Source organism: Manis pentadactyla, chromosome 13 (genome assembly GCF_030020395.1).
Source record: "Manis pentadactyla isolate mManPen7 chromosome 13, mManPen7.hap1, whole genome shotgun sequence".
Taxonomy (NCBI): Eukaryota; Metazoa; Chordata; class Mammalia; order Pholidota; family Manidae; genus Manis; species Manis pentadactyla.
The window spans coordinates 94578842-94603634 of record NC_080031.1 but is presented as its reverse complement, the minus strand read 5'-3'; the positions used below and the strand labels follow the sequence as shown (position 1 = coordinate 94603634).

General features: G+C 37.5%; 1 protein-coding gene across 2 annotated transcripts in view; it reads left to right on the top strand.

The window, feature by feature from the left end:
- ZCCHC10 (zinc finger CCHC-type containing 10) overlaps positions 1-24793 on the top strand; it is a 40244-nt gene that overhangs the window by 6414 nt on the left and 9037 nt on the right. Inside the window, exons 2-3 of one of the 2 annotated variants that reach the window (XM_036907040.2) lie at positions 7641-7805; positions 9211-9252. In XM_036907040.2, coding sequence (XP_036762935.1) covers positions 7641-7805; positions 9211-9252 — 207 coding nt within the window. Of the gene's footprint in view, positions 1-7584; positions 7806-9210; positions 9253-24793 lie in introns of both variants that reach the window. The other variant, XM_036907041.2, reaches the window with a different exon arrangement.

Below are 24793 nucleotides of genomic sequence, written 5' to 3'. Positions count from 1 at the left end.
CATGGGGATGAAGGTGGCTAGTGAAGGGCAAAGTATCAGATCGTTAGTAAAGAGGGCATTTTTGGGGGGGAAGGGGTAACAGTGGCAGCAAGTGGGCAATTGGTTACATAAGAAGAACTGACCAAAGAAATAAATCTCTTAAGGATGGTGGGAGCCAGGTTTCTCACTGAAGAAGGAAGTATGGAAAAGGAAAAAATAGAGCAAACCCTGTGAATTTGGATTGGAATTAAATGTATCTATGTGAACTTATGGTTTTCAAAATTTATAATTAAATGTAGATATAAATGTATATATTTGATAAATAGATAGAACTCTGTGTACGTGTGTGTGTTCTCTAGTTCTGTCCACTCAGAATACCTGGGCAGCAGCATTCCAGGAATAGTGAGCACATGTGTGCTCTGATCTGGACCCTAAATCAGCTCCTGCAGGCTGATTTTAGGCTGGGACTGCAAAAGTAGATGAGCCTGGGATTACTTGTTATGCCAGAAAGAAAGGAAATCTTCAGAGAGTGAAGGAGCCACGTCAAAAGAACACAGAATCTAGCTTGAAAGAATTCCCACTGACCAAAATCTAGGACAGTTTGAGCATCAAAATTACTCATGGTAATGGATTATAATTCACTGAATAAAATAGAAAAATTAGTTCTTACTGATAGATGAATAAATGAACCAAACATTTAACATGCAAGATATTTATGTACTTTGAAATACCAACCCACAAAGTACTTACTAATGGCTATATTAGTTATCAATTACAGTTATGTAACAAATTACCCCAGAACTTAGTGGTTTCTGGCAATTAACATTATCTCACAGTTTCTGAGGGGCAGGAATTCAGGAGTGACTTAGCTGAGTGGTTCTGACTAGATTCTCCTGTGTGGCTGTGGTCAGCATGTTGCCAGGGGCTGCAGTCATCTGAAGATTTGACCAGGGGTGGACCATGTGCTCCCATGATGGCTCATTCACAGGGCTATCAAAACCACACTGAAACCACAAAAGACCCCGAATAGCCAAAGCAATCCTGATAAAGAAGAATAAAGCAGGGGGTATCTCACTTCCCAACTTCAAACTCTACTACAAAACAACAGTAATCAAGACAATTTGGTACTGGCACAAGAACAGATCCATAGACCAGTGGAACAGAATAGAGAGTCCAGATATTAACCCAAGCACATATAATCAACTAATATATGATAAAGGAGCCATGGCTATACAATGGGGGAAATGACAGCCTCTTCAACAGCTGGTGTTGGCAAAACTGGACAGCTACATGTAAGAGAATGAAACTGGATCATTGTCTAACCCCATACACAAAAGTAGACTCAAAATGGATCCAAAACCTGAATGTAAGTCATGAAACCATAAAACTCTTAGGAAAAAAAATAGACAAAAATCTCTTGGACATAAACACGAGCAACTTCTTCATGAACAGATCTCCCTGGGCAAGGGAAACAAAAGCAAAGATGAACACATGGGACTATATCAAACTAAAAAGCTTCTGTACAGCCAAGGACACCATCAGTGGAACAAAAAGATCCTACAGTATGAGAGAATATATTCATAAATGACATATCTGATAAGGGGTTGACATCCAAAATACATAAAGAGCTCACACACCTCAACAAACAGAAAGCAAATCATCCAATTAAAAAATGGGCAGAGGATCTGAAGACACAATCTCCAAAGAGAAATTCAGATGGCCAGCAGGCACATGAAAAAATGCTCCATACTGCTAATCATCAGAGAAATGCAAATTAAAACCACAATGAAATATCACCTCACACCAGTTAGGATGGCCAACATCCAAAAAACAAGAAACAACAAATGTTGGCGAGGATGTGGAGAAAGGGGAACCCTCCTACACTGCTGTTGGGAATGTAAAGTAGTTCAACCATTGTGGAAAGCAGTATGGAGGTTCCTCAAAAAACTAAAAATAAAAATACCATTTGACCTGGGAATTCCACTCCTAGGAAGTTACCCAAAGAAAACAGGATCCCAGATTCAAAAAGACATATGCATCCCTATGTTTATCACAGCACTATTTAGAATAGCCAAGATATGGAAGCAACCTAAGTGCCCATCAGTAGATGAGTGAATAAAGAAGATGTGGTACATATACACAATGGAATATTATTCAGCCATAAGAAGAAAGCAAATCCTACCATTTGCAACAACATGGATGGAGCTAGAGGGTATTATGCTCAGTGAAATAAGCCAGGCAGAGAAAGACAGGTACCAAATGATTTCACTCATCTGTGGAATATAAGAACAAAGAAAAAACTGGAGGAACAAAACAGCAGCAGACTCACAGAAGCCAAGAATGGACTAACAGTTACCAAAGGGAAAGGGACTGGGGAGGATGGGTGGGAAGGGAGGGATAAGGGGGAAAAGGGCATTAAGATTAGCCTGTATAATGTAGGTGGCGGGGGGTGGGCATGGGGAAGGCAGTATAACACAGGAGACAAGTAGTGATTCTATAGCATTTTACTGCGCTGATGGACAGTGACTGTAATGGGGTATGTGGTGGGGACTTGATAATGGAGGGAGTCTAGTAACCATAATGTTCCTCGTGTAATTGTACATTAATGATACAAAAAAAAAAAAACCGCACACACTAAGTCAGTCCCTCACATCTGCCTCCGTAGAGGCTGCTTGAGTGTTTTCAGGACATAACCCAATCTTCAAAGTAACACTCCATCCCTCGCTTTACTCTGCTGGAAAACAGGTCATGGAGTCGGCTAATACATTACCACATGAGTGAGCTTGGAAGCAAATCCTCCAACTCAGATTGAAGCACATTCTACAAAATAACTGGCCTGTGATCTTCAAAAACAGTTAAGGTCATGAAAACCAAGACATAACTTGAGGAACTCTTTCAGACAGGAGACTAAAGAGACATGACAACAAATGCATTAATGCCAAATTGGATTTTGCTCAGAAGACCATTATTAGGACATTTTATGAAACTTAAATGGGATCTGAAGATGAAATAGTAGGAATGTATCAACACTAATTTCTTTAAATTGTTATATGGGAGAATGTTCTAGTTTATAGAAAGTATGCAGTAAAGTATTCTGGGTTGATGAGTTATCAGGTTGGCAACTTATAAATGGTTCTAGAAGAATAGCTTTTTGAATTGTACTTACAACTTTTCTATATGATTGTGATTGTTTCAAAAATTTTAAAGCTATATAAAGGAAAGCAATATTCTTAAACATTTTACCTGATATAGTTGTACATGGATTTCTATTGTATAAATACCTACAAGTGAAATTGTTGAACAACAGAGTATGCATCTCTTCAACTATAATAATTTTTGTTTAATGGTTGTATCAGTTTGCATTTGCATCAACAATGGATGAGTGTTCCTCCATATGCATTCTTGCTAACATTAGCTATTGCCAGTTTCTTAGTTTAGTCTTTCCGGTGGGTATCTAGTGGTATCTTATTGGGGTTTTATTTTGCTTTTCTTTGATTAGTAATGAGCACCTTTTCATACATTTACTGTCAATTTCTGTTTCCTAGTCACATTTTTGTATGGTCTGTCCATTTTCCACATTTTTAAAAATTGAAGTATCCTTATATACAATCTTATGTTGGTTTCACATGTACAATACAGTGGTTCAACAGTTACCCATGTTAGTAAATCCTCACCCTCTCTAGTGCGGTTACTGTCTCTCAATGTAGAAAGATGTTACAGAACATTGACTATATTCTCCATGCTGTACTACCTCCTATGACAAACATATTGTGATTGCAAATTATTGTGCTCCTTTATCCCTTCCCCTCCCCCTACCTGAAGCACTCCCCCTTGGTAACCACTAGTCCCTTCTCAGTGTCTATGAGTCTACTGCTGTTTTGTCCCTTCAATTTTACTTTGTTTTTATACTCCACAAATAAGTGAAATCATATGGTATTTGTTTTTTTCTGCCTTGCTTATTTCACAGAACATAATACCCTCTAGATCCATCCAGGTTCTTGCAAATGGCAGAATTTCTTTTCTTTTTATGGCTGAATATTATTCCATTGTGTACATGTACATCTTTATCCATTCATCTATTGATGGACACTTAGATTGTTTCTGTAGCTTGGCTATTGCAAATAGTGAGGCAATACACATAGGGGTGCATATGTCTTTTTGAATCAGGGATTTTGTTTCATCAGGTAAATTCCTAAAGTGGGATTACTGGATCAAATGGTATTTCTGTTTTTAGTTTTTTGAGGAACCTCCATACTGCTTTCCACAGTGATTGTACCAGTTTACATTCCCACCAACAGTGTAGGAGGGTTTGCATTTCTCTGTATCCTCGCTAACATTTGTTATTTCTTGTCTTTTGGATAGTGGACATTCTAAATGGTGTGAGGTGATATCTCGTTGTGGTTTTGATTTGCATTTTGCTGGTAATTAGCGATGTGAAGCATCTTTTTATGTGTCTGTTGGCCATTTGTATTTCTTCTTTGGAGAAATGCCCTTCAGGTCCTCCACCCATTTTTGAATTGGGTTATTTATTTTTGGGGTGTTGAGCAGTATGAGTTCTTTATGTATTTTGGATGTTAACCAAAATATGTAAAGAATTTTCTTAATTTATGACAGTTAAGATGAGTCATTTACAAATATATTCTCCCATACTGTCAGGTGCCTTTTTGTTCTGCTGATGGTATCCTTTGCTGTACAGAAGCTTTTTAGTTTCATGTAGTCCCACGTGTTCATGTTTGATTTTGTTTCCCTTACTCAGGGAGATGTGTCCAGGAAAAAGTTACTCATACTTATGTTCAAGAGGTTTTCGCCTATGTCTTCTAAGAGTTTATGGTTTCATGACTTACATTCAGGTCTTTGATCCATTTTGAGTTTACTTTTGTGTATGGAATTAGACAATAATCCAGTTTCATTCTCTTACATGTAGCTGTCCAGTTTCCCAACACTGGTTGTTAAAGAGTCTGTCTTTTCCCCCATTGTATATTCATGGCTCCTTTATCTTGTATTAATTGACCAAATGTGCATGGATTTATTTCTGGGCTCTCTATTCTGTTCCATTGATCTAGGGATCTGTTCTTGTGCCAGTACTGTTTTGATACTGTGGCATTGTAGTAGAGATTGAAGTCAGGGAGCGTAATCCCCCCCTGCTTTGTTCTTCCTCTGCAGGATTTCTTTGGCTATTGGGGTCTTTTGTGGTTCCATCTGAATTTTAGAACTATTTGTTGAACAACTAGTTCATTGAAGAATGCTGCTGGTATTTTGATAGTATTTGCAAATTTGGTAGGGATTGCATTGACTCTGTGAATTGCTTTGGGCAGGATGGCCATTTTGACAATATTAATTCTTCCTGTCCATGAGTGTAGGATAGATTTTCATTTATTGGTGTCTGCTTTAATTTCTCTCATGAGTATCTTGTAGTTTTCAGAGTATAGGTCTTTCACCTCCTTGGTGAGGTTTATTCCTAGGTATTTTATTCTTTTTGGTGCAATTGTAAATGGCATTGTTTTCCTGATTCTGCTTTCTGCTAGTTTGTTGTCAGTATATAGGAAGGCAACAGATTTCTGTGTATTAATTTTGAATCCTACAACTTTGCAGAGTTCAGTTATTAATTCTAATTCCACTTCATCTTATTTTTGTTAACCCATTTTCTTACTGATTTGTTAAAGTTCTTTGTATATTCTGGAGATGAGACTGTTGGTTATATATTGCAAATATCTTTCACTTTTTGGCTTCCCTTTTACTTTTTTCATAGTACATTTTGACAAACAGAAATTCTTAATTTGAGTATAATCTATCAATCTTTTCCTTTATGTTAGTGTTTTTCTTTCTCTCCCTCTCTCTTTTTTTTTAAAGAATTCCTAACTCAAATATGTCACTTTTTTAATACTATCTTCTAAGACCTTTTTTGTTTGTCTAGTTCTGTAATCAGGTTTGCATATAATGGAGAGTAGAGGTTATATATTATTTTTATATATGCATAGCCAGTTTTCCTACACCATTTATAATTTCTTTTTTCCCCCATTGCTCTCTAGTGCCATGATTATCATAAATTAAGTATTTGGTTATACATATAGTCTAATTCTGTACATTGTATTCTGTTCTTTTTGCTTATTTGTATATCTTTGCTCCAGTCTCACATTCTTGATTATTATAGTTTTATCATAAGTCACTGTGTTTCAATCTAAGTCTTCTCTTATTCCTTTGCAAGGATATTTTGGCTATTCTTGGCCTTTTGAATTTCCATATATATGTTAGAATAAGTTTGTTAAGTTCTACACCAAACAAACAAACAAACAAACAAACAAACAGAAACCTGTTGGTATATCTTTCTATTTAGCTATTTATTTAGATGTTTAATTTCTCTCAGTAATATTTGTTCTCTGCATAGAAGTGTTGCTCATATTTTCTTCAATTTGTTTCTAGGTATTTGGTATTTTTCAGGCTGTTATAAATATCACTTTAAAAATTTTCATTTTTAACTGTTTTTATTATATAAAAAATCAACTGACTTTTATGTGTTGACCTTATATCTAATACAGGGTTCAGCAATCCATAGTCCACTGAATCCTACCTGCTGACTGTTCTCATAGGCTTGCAAGCTAAGAATGTTATTTACATCTGTATATACATGATGGGTTTATGATACAGAACACTAACTTTGAACCTCAGTCAAGTGAAATGTTATCCTCCAGAAAAAAATTCCTTTCTTTTCATTAGTAAACCTCTTTTATATAAAATACTTTAATTAATAAAATATTTGTGGAAATTTATTGTCTCTCATATAGGAGCTACATAATATCATTAATTTTGCCTCTGAGTCTGAAAAATCTAAAATATTTACTGTCTGACTTTTTATAGGCAAAGTTTGCTGGTGCAAGTCAAAAGCCTTGCTAAACTTGATTATGAATTCTAATTACATCAAAATATTTCATCTGTAGATTCTTTGTGATTTGCCATGTACATAATCTGTCAATGAGGAATGGCTATTTTATTTCTTCCTTTCCAACTCTGTCATCTATTTTTCTTTGCTTGCTGCATCCTAATCCAATTTCAGGGATTGAGATTTTTCTTAGTCTTCTGGTGGCTAGAAGCTGGGTTGCACTCCATATATAGTTGGTTTATTCTTAGGGTGTATGTAGCCCATCAGAGTCCTAACTCTGGAAAAACAATTAGTCTCCCTAGCTTGTTATAAGTGAGGCTTATCCTGTTGAGTTGGGTGGACACCCCCAGCACAAGAGTTGACCTAAACGTAGGGATGACCACTCTGGATTTCCATCTTTTTCCATATCTAAGCTTGGTTATTGTTTACCCCCCTTGTATGTTCTTTGATGCCTCAAGCAGATTGTTAAAATTTTTTGGCCACCTTTTCTAGTTCTGAGCTGAAGAGTTGGTCTGAGTTACTTAGGTTGCCGTTACTGGAATAGAATTGAGGAATGAAGATTGGAATTCACTTTTATCTAACTCCAAATCCATGTTCTTAACCACTTACTATACTGCCTTGTGATGAAATCTCACATAAACAATTTTAAGTGTAAAATGGTGTTTATTTTTGAGATGGACCTTAAAAATTAACATCATTTTATGTTTCATATTGTTTATGTTTTTCAGGGCAGAAAATGTCAAGTCAAAATTTTAAGGCCCATGTTCTATTTTTTGCTCTGCAGTGAAGCAAATAAGCAACATGTAAGATGTCAGAAATGCTTGGAATTCGGACATTGGACTTATGAATGCACAGGAAAAAGAAAATACCTACATAGGCCTTCAAGAACAGCAGAACTAAAGAAAGCTTTAAAAGAAAAAGAAAACAGGTTGTTATTATTACAACAAAGGTAAGTTTACATGTGGTAGCCAAAGGAATATTTTTAATTTATATTTATGGAATTTATTAAGGGACTTAATGTCTCGTGGTTATCTAGATTTAGATCATAATACTAGCCAGTGTTTAATGAGTGCTATTTGCCAGACATTTTACTAAGCTCTTTACAAGTATTAGCTTATTTAATTGTTATATCTATACCATTAAGGTAAGTACCATTATTATCCCCATTTTACATAGGAAGACGCTGAGGCATAGAGAGGTTCAGTAACTGGCTCATTGTCACACAGCTAGCAAGTGGAAAAAAAGTGTTAAACCATTCAGCCTGTCTCCAGAATCCATGCTGTTAACCATTTTGCTTTATTGCTTTAGCTGCCAGTGAAATACAATAGAATACTGTGAGGTAGGTTATATGAGCTGTCAACCTTAAAAACAAAATGGCCAGTTATTTTACCAGCAAAATGAGTTTATTCAGGAATAGCAGAAGAATTGCAATTTAGGACAAGCTGCCAGTGGCAAACCATGGGCAAGTCCAAAGAATGAAGCAGAGGGCTTGCTTTTATAGAGAACTGGAGAAAACTGGGAGGGGCCGTTTAAGATGAAAATCCACTGCAGGAGAGTAAAACTTCAGATTTCTCTTTGGCTGCGTGTGGCAGTTTCTCACTGGCTGTTGCTGGTGAAAAATTTCCTTCCTCCTGCCTGGGGGGGTTGTGGGTGTTAGTAAAGTAGGCTTCTTCCTGATGAGGAATGTTGGGTCTGTAATTGATGAGGAATAGTACATGGGAGCTCCCCCTTCGAGGGGAGCTTGTTATTTGGCAGAAATAGAGTAGCAAACCATTTGTGTATTTCATTCAAAAATTGCCAGACTTCCTTCTTTATAAATAATGTGAGGGAGCACAGTCTTGAAGAGTTAAGGGCCTAGTTTTTAAACAGTAAATGACTGAACATGTAGGGGACATGCAGAAAAAGAAATGGTTATTTTAAATTAAAGGCTGTTTTTTTAATATGAAATGGACATTCATAATATGACTCTGGAAAGTTATTACAGCTGTTGTTGTCATAATATTTTCTTTATTCTGTTGTTCAGTAAGTGGTTCATTTAGCCATATCAACCTAAGTTAAAAACTAAAAAAGAATCAAATTGGTGCATTCAGTCATCTTAACTATTAACTTACTTACCTGGCTTTAAAGATACAGTTGATAGTATCTGGCTTAACTGTCAGTTACATTGACTGCATGTACCACAACCTACAGGAAACATTGCATGTGGTTATAACATACACTGGACTCTGAGTACATGTTATGAAAGACAAAGTGTTTCATTGATGTAGAAGTTTTGGGGATAGTAGAAGGGTTTGTCTGAGCTGTGTATAATCAGTCCATTAACAGGCGCCTTTTTCTTCCCTCATGTTTATCAGCGTTGGAGAAACTAAAGTAGAAAGAAAGTCCAAGAAAAAAAGGTATGTGTGGCTTTAGGAGTATCATGTACGTAATCTGTAATACTAGTTGGAGGGATGGGGAGAGGGATTTTAAAATAATAGTTCTAAGATTTGAATCTGAAGTCTCCTGTTTGCAGTTCATGATTAAATATCATCCTGTTTTCTGATGTTTGTCTCTTTACCGGTCTGGAATTTATGCCTTTATTTCTTCTTTTATATATATATATATATATATTTTTTTTTTTATTAAAGTATTGTTAATATACAATCTTACATTGCTTTCCAACGTACATCACAGTGGTTCAACAGTTCCTGTGATCGGCTTATATTGTGATTGCAAATAACTGTGCTCTTTATCCCCCTCCCCTTTGGTAACCACTAGTCCCTTCTCAGTGTCTATGAGTCTACTGCTGTTTTGGCCCCTCTGTTTTGCTTTTTTTCTATTTTATTTTATTTCATTTTTAGAAATAGCTAAGTGTTTATTAAAGGTAATATGTAAATTGTTATATTCATACAATAGATTATAATAAGCATTGAAGATAACTGAACTTCTACCATAGATTAGTGGAAAAAAGGATATGGAAGAAAATACATACAATATAATGTGTTGTTTTTTTTAATTGAGGTATAATTGATATATAATCACATGAGCAGCATTGCGGTTACTAGATTCCCCCCATTATCAACTCCCCACCACATACCCCATTAGAATCACTGCCATCAGCATTGTAAGATACTATAGAGTCACTACTTATCTTCTCTGTGCTATACTTCCTTCCCAGTGCCCCGACTATATTACATGTGCTATTCATAATGCCCTTAATTACTTTATCCCTCCCTTCCCACCCACCCTGCCGAGAGCCTTTCTCTTTGGTAACTGTTAGTCCATTCTTGGCTTCTGTGAGTCTGCTGCTGTTTTGTTCCTTCAGTTTTTGCTTTGTTGTTATACTCTACAGATGAATGAAATTATTTGGTATTCGTCTTTCTCTGCCTGGTTTATTTCACTGAGCATAATACCCTCTAGCTCCATCCATGTTGTTGCAAATGGTAGGATTTGCTTTCTTCTTATGGCTGAATAATATTCCATTGTGTATATGTACCACATCTTCTTTATTCATTCATCTACTGATGGGCATTTAGGTTGCTTCCATATCTTGGCTATTGTAAATAGTGCTGTGATAAACAGGGATGCATATGACTTTTTGAATCTGGGATCCTGTTTTCTTTGGGTAAATTCTTAGGAGTAGAATTTCCAGGTCAAATGGTATTTCTATTTTTAGTTTTTTGAGGAACCTCCACAATGGTTGAACTAATTTACATTCCCACCAGCAGTGTAGGAGGGTTCCCCTTTCTCCATATCCTCACCAGCACTTGTTGTTTGTCTTTTGGATGTTGGCCATCCTAAGTGGTGTGAGGTGATATCTCACTGCAGTTTTAATTTGCATTTCTCTGATGGTTAGCAATGTGGAGCATCTTTTCATGTGCCTGCTGGCCATCTGAATTTCTTCACTGGAGAAGTGTCTCTTCAGATCCCCTGCCCATTTTTTTATCAAGTTATTTGTTTTTTGGGTGTCGAGGCATGTGAGCTATTTATGTAATTTGGATGTCAGCCCCCTTTCAGATATGTCATTTATGAATATATTCTCCCATACTGTAGGATGCCTTTTTGTTCTATTGATGGTGTTCTTTGTTGTACAGAAGCTTTTTAGTTTGATATAGTCCCACTTGTTCATTTTTGCTTTTGTTTTCCTTGCCCGAGGAGATATGTTCAGGAAAAACTTGCTCATGTTTATATTCAAGAGAGTTTTGCCTATGTTTTCTTCTAAAAGTTCTATGGTTTCATGATTTACATTCAGGTCTTTTGATCCATTTCGAGTTTACTTTTGTATATGGAGTTAAGACAGTAATCCAGTTTCATTCTCTTATATGTAGCTGTCCAGTTTTGCCAATACCAGATGTTGAAGAGGCTGTCATTTCCCCACTGTATGTCCATGGCTCCTTTATCATATATTAATTGGCCATATATGTGTGGGTTTATATCTGGTCTCTCTATTCTGTTCCATTGATCTGTGGGTCTGTTCTAGTTCCAGTACCAAATTTTCTTGATTACTGTGGCATTGTAGTAGAGCTTGAAGTTGGGGAACGTAATCCCCCCTGCTTTATTTTTCTTTCTCAGGGTTGCTTTGGCTATTCAGGGTCTTTTGTGGTTCCATATGAATTTTAGAACTTTTTGTTTCAATTTGTTGAAGAATGCTGTTAGTATTTTGGTAGGGATTGCATTGAATCTGTAGATTGCTCTAGGCAGAATGGCCATTTTGACAATATTAATTCTTCCTAGCCAAGAGCATGGGATGAATTTCCATTTATTAGTGTCCTATTTAATTTCTTTCGAGTGTCTTGTAATTTTCAGGGCATAGGTCTTTCACTTCCTTGGTTAGGTTTATTCATAGGTATTTTATTCTCTTTGAGGCAATTGTGAATGGAATTGTTTTCCTGATTTCTCTTTCTACTAGTTCATCATTAATGTATAGGAATGCAACGGATTTCTGTGTATTAATTTTGTATCCTGCAACTTGGATGAATTCAGATATTAGTTCTAGGATTTGTTTTGTTTTGTTTTGTTATCATTAATCTACAATTAAATGAAGAACTTTATGTTTACTAGGCTCTCCCCTACACCAAGTCCTCCCCACAAACCCCATTACAGTCACTGTCCATCAGTGTAGTAAGATGCTGTAGAATCACTACTTGTCTTCTCTGTGTTGCACAGCCCTCCCCTTTCCCCCACCCCCCACATTATACATGCTAATCATAATACCCCCTTACTTCTTCCCCACCCTTATCCCTGCCTACCCTCCTGTTCTCCCCAGTCCCTTCCCTTTGGTAACTGTTAGTCCCTTCTTGGGTTCTGTGATTCTGATGCTGTTTTGTTCCTTCAGTTTTTCCTTTGTTCTTATACTCCGCAGATGATTGAAATCATTTGGTATTTGTGTTTCTCTGCTTGGCTTATTTCACTGAGCATAATACCCTCTAGCTCCATCCATGTTGTTGCAAATGGTAGGATTTGCTTTCTTCTTATGGCTGAATAATATTCCATTGTGTATATGTACCACATCTTCTTTATTCATTCATCTACTGATGGGCACTTAGGTTGCTTCCATATCTTGGCTATTGTAAATAGTGCAGCGATAAACATAGGGGTTCATCTGTCTTTTTCGAACTGGAATGCTGCATTCTTAGGGTAAATTCCTAGAAGTGGAATTCCTGCATCAAATGAAGTCTATTTTGAGCATTCTGAGGAACCTCCATACTGCTTTCCACAATGGTTGAACTAATTTACATTCCCACCCAGCAGTGTAGGAGGGTTCCTCTTTCTCCACAACCTCGCCAACATTTGTTGTTATTTGTCTTTTGGATGGTAGCCATCCTTACTGGTGTGAGGTGATACCTCATTGTAGTTTTAATTTGCATTTCTCTGATAATTAGTGATGTGGAGCATCTTTTCATGTGTCTGTTGGCCATCTGAATTTCTTCTTTGGAGAACTGTCTGTTCAGCTCCTCTGCCCATTTTTTAATTGGATTATTTGCTTTTTGTTTGTTGAGGTGCGTGAGCTCTATATATTTTGGATGTCAAGCCTTTATTGGATCTGTCATTTAAAAATATATTCTCCAATACTGTAGGGTACCTTTTTGTTCTATTGATGGTGTCCTTTGTTGTATAGAAGCTTTTCAGCTTGATGTAGTCCTACTTGTTCATTTTTGCTTTTGTTTCCCTTGCCCGGGAGATATGTTCAAGAAGAGGTCACTCATGTTTATGTCTAAGAGGTTTTTGCCTATGTTTTTTTCTAAGAGTTTTATGGTTTTATGACTTACATTCAGGTCTTTGATTCATTTCGAATTTACTTTTGTGTATGGGGTTAGACAGTGATCCAGTTTTATTCGTTTACATGTAGCTGTCAGTTTTGCCAGCACCATCTGTTAAAGAGACTGTCATTTCCCCATTATATGTCCATGGCTCCTTTATTGAGTATTAATTGACCATATATGTTTGGGTTAATGTCTGGAGTCTCTAATCTGTTCCATTGGTCTGTGGCTCTGCTCTTGTGCCAGTACCAAATTGTCTTGATTATTATGGCTTTGTAGTAGAGCTTGAAGTTGGGGAGTGAGATCCCCCCCACTTTATTCTTCTTTCTCAGGATTGCTTTGGCTATTCGGGGTCTTTGGTGTTTCCATATGAATTTTTGAACTATTTGTTCCAGTTCGCTAAAGAATGTTGTTGGTAATTTGATAGGGATTGCATCAAATCTGTATATTGCTTTCGGCAGGATGGCCATTTTGACGATATTAATTCTTCCTAGCCAAGAGCATGGGATGAGTTTCCATTTGTTAGTGTCCCCTTTAATTTCTCTTAAGAGTGTCTTCTAGTTTTCAGGGTATAGATCTTTCACTTCTTTGGTTAGGTTTATTCCTAGGTATTTTATTCTTTTTGATGCAATTGTGAATGGAATTGTTTTCCTGATTTCTCTTTCTATTAGTTCATTGTTAGTGAATAGGAAAGCCACAGATTTCTGTGTGTTAATTTTGTATCCTGCAACTTTGCTGTATTCCAATATCAGTTCTAGTAGTTTTGGGGTGGAGTCTTTAGGGTTTTTTATGTACAATATCATGTCATCTGCAAATAGTGACAGTTTAACTTCTTCTTTACCAATCTGGATTCCTTGTATTTCTTTGTTTTGTCTAATTTGCCATGACTAGGATCTCCAGTACTATGTTGAATAACAGTGGGGATAGTGGGCATCCCTGTCTTGTTCCCAGTCGCAGAGGAAAAGCTTTCAGCTTCTTGCTGTTCAGTATGTTGTTAGCTGTGGGTTTATCATATATGGCCTTTATTATGTTGAGGTTCTTGCCCTCTATACCCATTTTGTTGAGAGTTTTTATCATGAATGGATGTTGAATTTTGTTGAATGCTTTTTCAGCATCTATGGAGATGATCATGTGGTTTTTGTCCTTCTTTTTGTTTATGTGGTGGATGATGTTGATGGATTTTCAAATGTTGTACCATCCTTGCATCTCTGAGATGAATCCCACTTGGTTGTGGTGTATGATCCTTTTGATATATTTTTTGAATTCGGTTTGCTAATATTTTATTGAGTATTTTTGCATCTACGTTCATCAGGGATATTGGTCTGTAATTTTCTTTTTTGGTGGGGTCTTTGCCTGGTTTTGGTATTAGGGTGATGTTGGCTTCATAGAATGAGTTTGGGAGTATTCCCTCCTCTTCTATTTTTTGGAAAACTTTAAGGAGAATGCGTGTTATGTCTTCTCTGTATGTCTGATAAAATTCCAGCATAAATCCGTCTGTCCTGGGGGTTTTGTTCTTGGGTAGTTTTTTGATTACCGTTTCAATTTCTTTGCTCATAATTGGTTTGTTTAACTTTTGTGTTTCTTCCTTGGTCAGTCTTGGAAGGTTGTATTTTCTAGGAAGTTGTCCATTTCTTCTAGGTTTCCCAGCTTATTAGCATATAGGTTTTGATAGTAGTCTTTAATAATTCTTTGTATTTCTGTAGAGTCTGTCATGATTTATCCATTCTTGTTTCTGATTCTGTTGATGGGTATTGATTCTCTTTTTCTCTTAATAAGTCTGGCTAGAGGCTTATCTATTTTGTTTATTTTCTCAAAGAACCACCTCTTGGTTTCATTGATTTTTTCTATTGTTTTATTCTTCTCAATTTAGTTTATTTATTCTCTGATCTTAATTATGTCCCTCCTGCTGACTTTAGGCCACATTTGTTCTTCTTTTTCCCGTTTCGATAATTGTGATGTTAGACTATTCATTTGGGATTGTTCTTCCTTCTTTAAGTATGCCTGGACTGCTATATACTTTCCTCTTAAGACTGCTTTTGCTGCGTACCACAGAAGTTGGGGCTCTGTGTTGTTGTTGTCATTTGTTTCCATATATTCCTTGATCTCTATTTTAATTTGTTCATTGATCCATTGATTATATAGGAGCATGTTGTTAAGCCTCCATGTGTTTGTGAGCCTTTTTGTTTTCTTTGTAGAATTTATTTCTAGTTTTATACATTTGTGGTCTGAAAAGTTGGTTGGTAGGTTTTCAATTTTTATGAATTTACTGAGGCTCTTTTTGTGGCACAGTATGTGGTCTTTTCTGGATAATATTCCATGTGCCCTTGAGAAGAATGTGTATCCTGTTGCTTTTGGATGTAGAGTTCTATAGATGTCTATTAGGTCCATCTGTTCTAGTGTGTTGTTCAGTGCCTCCGTGTCCTTATTTATTTTCTATCTGGTGGATCTATCCTTTGGGGTGAGTGGCGTGTTGAAGTCCTCTAAAATGAATGCATTGCATTCTATTTCCTCCTTTAGTTCTGTTAGTATTTGTTTCACATATGCTGGTGCTCCTGTGTTGGGTGCATATATATTTATAGTGGTTATATCCTCTTGTTGGACTGAGCCCTTCATCGTTATGTAATGTCCTTTATCTCTTGTTACTTTCTTTGTTTTGAAGTCTATTTTGTCTGATACTAGTACTGCAATACCTGCCTTCTTCTCCCTTTTATTTTCATGAAATATCTTTTCCATCCCTTGACTTTTAGTCTGTGCATGTCTTTGGGTTTGAGGTGAGTCTCTTGTAAGCAGCATATAGATGGGTCTTGCTTTTTCATCTATTCTATTCCTCTGTGTCTTTTGATTGGTGCATTCAGTCCGTTTACATTTAGGGTGGCTATTGAAAGATATGTACTTATTGCCATTGCAGGCTTTAGATTCATGGTTACCAGAGGTTCAAGGTTAGCTTCTTTAGTATCTTACTGTCTAACTTAAGTTGCTTATTGAGCTGTTATAAACACTGTCTGGTGATTCTTTATTTCTCTCCCTTCTTATTCCTCCTCCTCTATTCTTTATATGTTGGTTGTTTTATTCTGTACTCTTTTGTGTTTCCTTTAACTGCTTTTCTGGGTAGTTGATTTTATTTTTTGCCTTTAGTTAGTATTTGGTTGGTCTGTTTTCTGTACTGTGATTTTATTTTCTCTGGTGACATCTGTTTAGTCTTAGGAGTGCTCCCGTCTAGAACAGTCCCTCTAGAATACCCTGTAGAGGTGGTTTGTGGGAGGCAAATTCCCTCAACTTTTGCTTGTCTGGGAAGTTTAATCCCTCCTTCATATTTAAATGATAATCGTGCTGGATACAGTAGTCTTGGTTCAAGGCCCTTCTGTTTCATTGCATTAAATATATCATGCAATTCTCTTCTGGCTGTAAGGTTTCTCTTGAGAAGTCTGATGATAGCCTGATGGGTTTTCCTTTGTAGGTGACCTTATTTCTCTCTCTAGCTGCCTTTAAAACTCTTTCCTTGTCCTTGATCTTTGCCATTTTAATTATTATGTGTCTTGGTGTTGTCCTCCTTGGGTCCCTTCTGTTGGGAGTTCTGTGTATTTCTGTCGTCTGATCGATTATTTCCTCCCCCAGTTTGGGGAAGTTTTCAGCAATTATTTCTTTCAAGACACTTTCCATCCCTTTTGCCTTTTCTTCTTCTTCTGGTACCCCTATAATGCGGATATTGTTCCTTTTGGATTGGTCACACAGTTCTCTTAATATTGTTTCATTCCTGGAGATCCTTTTATCTCTCTCTGCGTCAGCTTCTATGCGTTCCTTTTCTCTGGTTTCTATTCCATCAATGGCCTCTTGCATCTCATCCATTCTGCTTATAAATCCTTCCAGAGATTGTTTCATTTCTGTAATCTCCCTCCGGATGTCATCCCTTAGCTCTTATATATTTCTCTGTAGCTCCGTCAGCAAGGTTATGACCTTTATTTTGAATTCTTTTTCAGGAAGACTGGTTAGGTCTATCTCCTTCTCAGGAGTTGACTCTGTGATTTTGGTCTGTCTCAAATTCTGCCTTTTCATGGCGATAGAGATAGTTTGCGGAGCTGGTGTGAGTGACGGCTGGGAGAATATCCCTTTTTATTGGTTTGTGGCCTTCCTCTTCTGGGAGAACAGCGACCTCTAGCGGCATGTACTGGGAAGCTGCGCACAGACGGGGCTTCTGATTCTTGCCCGGCCTCTATGGAGTTTAGCTCTGCAGTTGCTGTGGGAGTGGCCTGCCTCCGGCTGCTGTCCTGATATGGCAGACCGTGTTGGAGGGGAAACAGCCGGGAGGCTTTTTATCTCCATGAGTGGCCTCTGAGGTGCGCTGCTGCCCAGGGGGTTGGGGTGCCCCACGTTCCCCAGGATTCCCAGCTGCTGGGCTAAGTGACCCAGGATGCTTCCGTCCAGCTGTGGGGTCCCTGTCTCTTTAAGACTTCCAAAAAGCACTTGCTTTCTTTGTCCCTGGGGTGTTGGCTGTGGGGACCCACTCACAGGTCTTACTGTCTTGTTTCCTTTGTTTTCAGCACCCTATGCATGCACTGTGTCTGCGCTCTAGTGCGAATGGCTATGGCTGGGTGTTCAACAGTCCTGGGCTCCCTCTCCCTCCCCGCTCTGACTCCTCTCCTCCCACCGGGAGCTGGGGTGAGGGGCGCTCGGGTCCCACTGGGCCGTGGCTTGTATCTTACACCCTTTGCGAGGTGCTGGGTTCTCGCAGGTGTGTATGTAGTCTGGCTGTTGTCCTATGTCTTCTGGTCTCTCTTTTAGGAAGAGTTGTATTTGTTGTATTTTCAAACATACATGTGGTTTTGGGAGGAGATTTCCACTGCTCTGCTCACGCCCCCATCTTGTCCCCATGTAGTTCTAGTATTTTTGTAGTGGATTCTTTAGCATTTTTTATGTACAATATCATGTCATCTGCAAACAGTGGCAGTTTAACTTCTTCCTTACTAATTTGGATGCCTTTTATTTCTTTGTGTTGTCTGATTGCCATGTCTAGGACCTCCAGTACTATATTGAATAAAAGTGGTGAGAGTGGGCATCCTTGTCCCTGATCTTAGAGGAAAACTTTCAGCTTTTCAGTGTTAACTATGATGTTTGCTGTGGATTTGTCATATATGCCTTTATTATGTTGAGGTACTTGCCCTCTATACCCATTTTGTTGAGAGTTTTTATCATGAATGGGTGATGAATTTTTTTTTTTATATAGTAAATGTACAGTTACTTGAACAACATTATGGTTACTAGACTCCTCCTATTATCAATTCCCCCCCAACAAACCCCATTACAGTCACTGTCCATCAGCCTAGTAAGATGTTATAGAATCATTACTTGTCTTCTCTGTGTATACTGCCTTTCCCCTGTCCCCCCCTGCTACATTACTTGTGCTAATTGTAATGTCCCATTTCCCTCCTTATCCCTCCCTTCCCACCCATCCTCCCCAGTCCCTTTCCCTTTGGCAACTGTTAGTCCATTCTTGGGATCTGTGAGTCTGCTGCTGTTTTGTTCCTTCAGTTTTTTCTTTGTTGTTTTACTCCACAGATGAGTGAAATCATTTGATACTTGTCTTTCTCTGCCTGGCTTATTTCATTGAGCATCATGCCCTCAGGCTCCATCCGAATGGGTGATGAATTTTGTCAAGTGCTTTTTCAGCATCTATGGAGATGATCATGTGATTTTTGTCCTTCTTTTGATTGATATAGTGGATGATGTTGATGGATTTTCTAATGTTGTACTTTCTTGCATCCCTGGGATGAATCCCACTTGATCCTGATGTGTGATCTTTTTGATGTATTTTTTAATCCAGTTTGCTAATATTTTGGTGAGTATTTTTGCATCTATGTTCTTCAGTGTTACGGGTCTGCAGTTTTGTTTTTTTGTGGTGTCTTTGCCTGGTTTTGGTATTAGAGTGATGCTGGCTTGTAGCATGAGTTTGGAAGTATTTCTCCATCTTCTATTTTTTGGAAAATTTTAAGGAGAATGGGTATTATGTCTTCCCTAAATGTTTGATAAAATTAAGTGGTGAAGCCATCTGGTGTGGTGGTTTTGTTCTCGGGTAACTTTTTGATTACCGATTCAATTTTGTTGCATGTAATTGGTCTGTTTAGATTTCTGTTTCTTCCTGGGTCAGCCTTGGAAGATTGTATTTTTCTAGAAAGTTGTCCATTTCTTCTACATTATCCAGTTTGTTAATATGTAATTTTTCATAGTATTCTCTAATAATTCTTTGTATTTCTGTGGTGTCCATAGTGATTTCTCCTTTCTCATTTGTGATTCTATTTATGTGTGTAGACTCTCTTTTTTTCTTGATAATTCTGGCTTGGGGTTTATCTATTTTGTTTTATTTTCTCAAGGAAACAGCTCTTTGTTTTATTGATTTTTTCAGTTGTTTTATTCTTCTCAATTTTACTTATTTGTTCTCTGATTTTTATTATGTTCCTCCTTCTACTCTTCTACTGATTTATTATGTTCCTCCTTCTACTCTTCTACTGACTTTAGGCCTCATTTGTTCTTCTTTTTACAGTTTCAATAATTGTGAATTTAGACTGTTCCTTTGGGATTGTTATTGTTCTTCCATCTTTAAATAGGCCTGGATTGCTATATATTTTCCTCCTATAACTGACTTCATTGCATCCCTCAGAAGTTGGGGCATTGAGTTGTTTATTTAATTTGTCTCCATATATTGCTTGATCTGTTTTAATTTGGTCATCGATCCATTGATTATTTAGGAGCATGTTGTTAAGCCTCCATGTGTTTGTGAGACTTTTTGTTTTCTTTGTAAAATTTATTTCTAGTTTCATACCTTTGTGATCTGAGAAGTTTGTTGGTACAATTTCAATATTTCTGAAATTGCTGAGGCTCTTTTTGTGGCCTAGTATGTGATGTATTGTTGAAAATGTTCCATGTGCACTTGAGAAGAATGTGTGTGATTACTTTTGGGTGGAATGTTCTGTAGATGTCTGTTAGGTCCATCTGTTCTAATGTGTTGTTCTGTGCCTCTGTCTCCTTGCTTATTTTCTGCCTGGTTGATCTGTCCTTTGGAGTGAGTTGAATGTTGAAGTCTTCAAAAGTGAATTCATTGCATTCTATTTCCCCTTTTAATTCTGTTAGTATTTGTTGTACATATTTGGGTGCTCCTATGTTAGGTGCATAGATATTTATAATGGTTATATCCTCTTTTTGGAATGACCCTTTTATCATTATATAATGTCCTTCTTTGTCTCTTGTTACTTTCTTTGTTTTGAAGTCTCTTTTATCTGATATAAGTATAGCAACTCCTGCTTTTTTCTTCCTGTTGTTTGCATGTAATATATTTTTCCTTCGCTTCACTTTTAGTCTGTGTATGTCTTTGGGTTTGAAGTGAGCTTCTTGCTTTTTTCTCCCTATTGTTTGCATGAAATATCTTTTTCCATTCCTTCACTTTTAGTCTCTGTATGTCTTTCGGTTTGAAGTGAGTCTCTTGTAGGCAGCATATAGATGGGTCCTGCTTTTTATCCATTCTGTAACTCTATGTCTTTTGATTGGTGCATTCAGTACATTGACATTTAGGGTGATTATCAATAGATACGTACTTGTTGCCATTGCAGGCTTTGGATTCATGGTTCCAAAGGTTCAAGTGCAGCTTCTTTACTATCTAGCAGTCTACCTTAACTCACTTATTACACTATTATAAACACAGTCTGAAGATTCTTTTTCTCCTCCTTCTTTTTCTATCTCCTCCTCTCTTTATATGTTAGGTGTCATATTCTGTACTCTTTGTGTATCCCTTGACTGATTTTGTGGGTAACTGATTGAATTTTGCATTTGCTTAGTAATTAATTGTTCTATTTCCTTTACTGTGGTTTTATGTTCCCTGGTGCCAACTATTTTGCCTTAGGCACACTTCCATCTAGAGCAGTCCCTTTAAAATACACTGTAGATATGCAACGACATGGATGGAGCTAGAGGGTATTATGCTCAGTGAAATAAGCCAGGCGGAGAAAGACAAGTGTCAAATGATTTCATTCAATCTGTGGAGTATAACAACAAAGAAAAAACTGAAGGAACAAAGCAGAAGCAGACTCACAGATCCCAAGAATGGACTAACAGTTACCAAAGGGAAAAGGATTGGGGAGGATAGGTGAGAAGAGAGGGATAAGAGAGGAAAGGGGGCATTACAATTACCGTGTATAATGTAGGCAGTGAGGACATGGGGAAGGCAGCATAACACAGAGAAGAGAAGTAGTGATTCTGTAGCATCTTACTACGCTGATGGACAGTGACTGTAATGGGGTATGTGGTGGGGACTTGATAATAGGGGGAGTCTAGTAACCATAATGATGTTCATATAATTGTACATTAATGATAGCAAAATTTTAAAAAATACACTCTAGAGATGGTTTGTGGGACGTAAATTCCCTCAATTTTTGCTTATCTGGGAATTATTTTAATCCCTCCTCAAATTTAAATGATAATCTTGCTGGGTAGAGAATTCTTGGTTCAAGGTGCTTCTGTTTCATTGCATTGAATATATCATGCCACTCCCTGCTGGCTTTTAACATTTTTGCTGAGAAGTCTGATGATAGCCTGATGGGTTTACCTTTGTAGCTGATCTTTTTTCTCTTTCTGGATGCTTTTAATACTCTGTCCTTGTCCTTGATCTTTGCCATTTTAATTATTATATGTCTTGGTGTTGTCTTCCTTGGGTCCCTTGTTTATGGAGATCTGTGGACTTCCATGGGCTGAGAAACTATTTCCTTCCTCATTCTGGGGATGTTTTTTCAGCAATTATTTCTTCAAAGCCACTTTCTATCCCTTTTTCTCTCTCTTCTTCTTCTGGTACCCCCATTATGTTAATATTGTTCTGTTTGGATTGGTCACACCGTTCTTCTTAGTATTCTTTCATTCCTAGAGATCCTTTTTTCTTTCTCTGCATCAGCTTCTTTTTTTTTTTTTTTTTAATAATTATTTTTTATTGAAGGGTAGTTGACACACAGTATTACATTACATGAGTTTCAAGTGTACAACACAGTGGTAGAACATTTATATACATAATTCTAGGTTCCAGCTATCACCGTATCAAGCTGTTACAATATCTTGGCTATATTCCTTATGCTATACATTACATCCCGGTTACTAATTTATTTTACCATTGGAAGTCTGTCCTTTTTTTTTTTTTCTTTTTTTTTCTTTTTTTTTTGTGAGGGCATCTCTCATATTTATTGATCAAATGGTTGTTAACGACAATAAAATTCTGTATAGGGGAGTCAATGCTCAATGCACAATCATTATTCCACCCCAAGCCTAATTTTTGTCAGTCTCCAATCTTCTGAGGCATAACAAACAAGTTTTTACATGTAGAACAAATTCTTACATAATGAATAAGTTACATAGTGAACAGTACAAGGGCAGTCATCACAGAAACTTTCGGTTTTGCTCATGAATTATGAACTATAAACAGTCAGTTCAAATATGAATACTCATTTGGTTTTTATACTTGATTTATATGTGGATACCACATTTCTCTCTTTATTATTATTATTTTTAATAAGATGCTGAAGTGGTAGGTAGATACAAGATAAAGGTAGAAAACATAGTTTAGTGTTGTAAGAGAGCACATGTAGATGATCAGGTGTGTGCCTGTAGACTATGTGTTAATCCAAGCTAGACCAGGGCAATAAAACATCCACGTATGCAGAAGATTTCTCTCAGAACGGGGGGGTGAGGTTCTAAGCCTCACCTCTGTTGATCCCCAATTTCTCACCTGATGGCCCCCCTGCGACTGTGCCTGTCTTAGGTTGTTCCTCCCTTGAGGAATCTTACCCGTCTCTGGCTAACCAGTCATCTTCCGGGGCCATACAGGGAAATGTGAAGTTGGTAAGTGAGAGAGAAGCCTTATTGTTTGAAAAAGTTAGCTTTTTACTTCTTTGCATATTTATGCCCTGTGGCTTCTATGCCCAGCATTTGTCTTGAGGTATCTTTACCACTTGGAAGAATTATGATACTCGGTAAATTTGATATGAGGCACGAATTCTATTTAAGGGTTGTAATTAGGAAGGAAGAAGAAAAGCTATAGAAGTAGCAGGCGGAAGAAAACATGGGAAGATTGATTATTTCTTTGATATATCTTCTTGTAGAGTAACTTCAGCATGTATAGGTTTTAATCTACTACTTAAATTGCACACACACATTAACATAATAGGAGTATAGTTACATAACCAAAGCATATCTGTAATTACCAGCCATCTGCAGTGAAACCAAGAAAACCAGTTAGGCACCTTAGGCATTTGTGAAAACTTATCTATGATATGGTGGATATTGTCCAAATGAACTTGAACAGTCTGAGGGAAATCAGACAAATTAAAACAACCCATTCCTGGGGACTGTTCACATGCCATATGTTCTTTTAACAATAAATAGTTTGTAGTTGTAAGACTTTGGAGCGCTACAATTTGCACTTCTCCAAATTCTTGGTTGAGTTCCAACAGTATAGATCCAGTCCAATTTTGTTGTTTTACTGTATGCACAGGCCAGCTTAGATATCTCCTTTCTCATTCCCATGGCAGGTCCAGGAACTGGTGGGATGAGTGCATCTACAGCTGTAGCAGTGCGTGGATCTTTGTTGGGGTTTTTTGATGATCATCTTCTGGCATGAGTCTTCCAGAGGGTGCTGATGTTGGAAGTTCTCTTTCATATCGTATCTTAGTTCATTTTCGGGGTAGCCCAATTAGGCTTTGATCCTCTGTATAAACACAAACAGACCCTTTGCCTACACTTTTATATGCCCTTTATACCCTTGTGTAGAACTCGTTGGAGGTTACCACACAGGAGCTGCCCTTTTTTTTTTTTTTTTTTTTTGCTATCACTAATCTACACTTACATGACTAATATTATGTTTACTAGGCTCTCCCCTATACCAGGTCTCCCCTATAAACCCCTTTACAGTCACTGTCCATCAGCATAGCAAAAAGTTGTAGAATCACTACTTGCCTTCTCTGTGTTGTACAGCCCTCCCTTTTCTCCTACCCCCCCATGCATGTTAATCTTAATACCCCCCTACTTCTCCCCCCCTTATCCCTCCCTACCCACCCATCCTCCCCAGTCCCTTTCCCTTTGGTACCTGTTAGTCCATTCTTGAGTTCTGTGATTCTGCTGCTGTTTTGTTCCTTCAGTTTTTCCTTTGTTCTTATATTCCACAGATAAGTGAAATCATTTGGTATTTCTCTTTCTCCGCTTGGCTTGTTTCACTGAGCATAATACCCTCCAGCTCCATCCATGTTGCTGCAAATGATTGGATTTGCCCTTTTCTTATAGCTGAGTAGTATTCCATTGTGTATATGTACCACATCTTCTTTATCCATTCATCTATTGATGGACATTTAGGTTGCTTCCAATTCTTGGCTATTGTAAATAGTGCTGCAATAAACATAGGGGTGCATCTGTCTTTCTCAAACTTGATTGCTGCATTCTTACGGTAAATTCCTAGGAGTGCAATTCCTGGGTCAAATGGTAAGTCTGTTTTGAGCATTTTGATGTACCTCCATACTGCTTTCCACAATGGTTGAACTAACTTACATTCCCACCAGCAGTGTAGGAGGGTTCCCCTTTCTCCACAGCCTCGCCAACATTTGTTGTTCTCTGTCTTTTGGATGGCAGCCATCCTTACTGGTGTGAGGTGATACCTCATTGTAGTTTTAATTTGCATTTC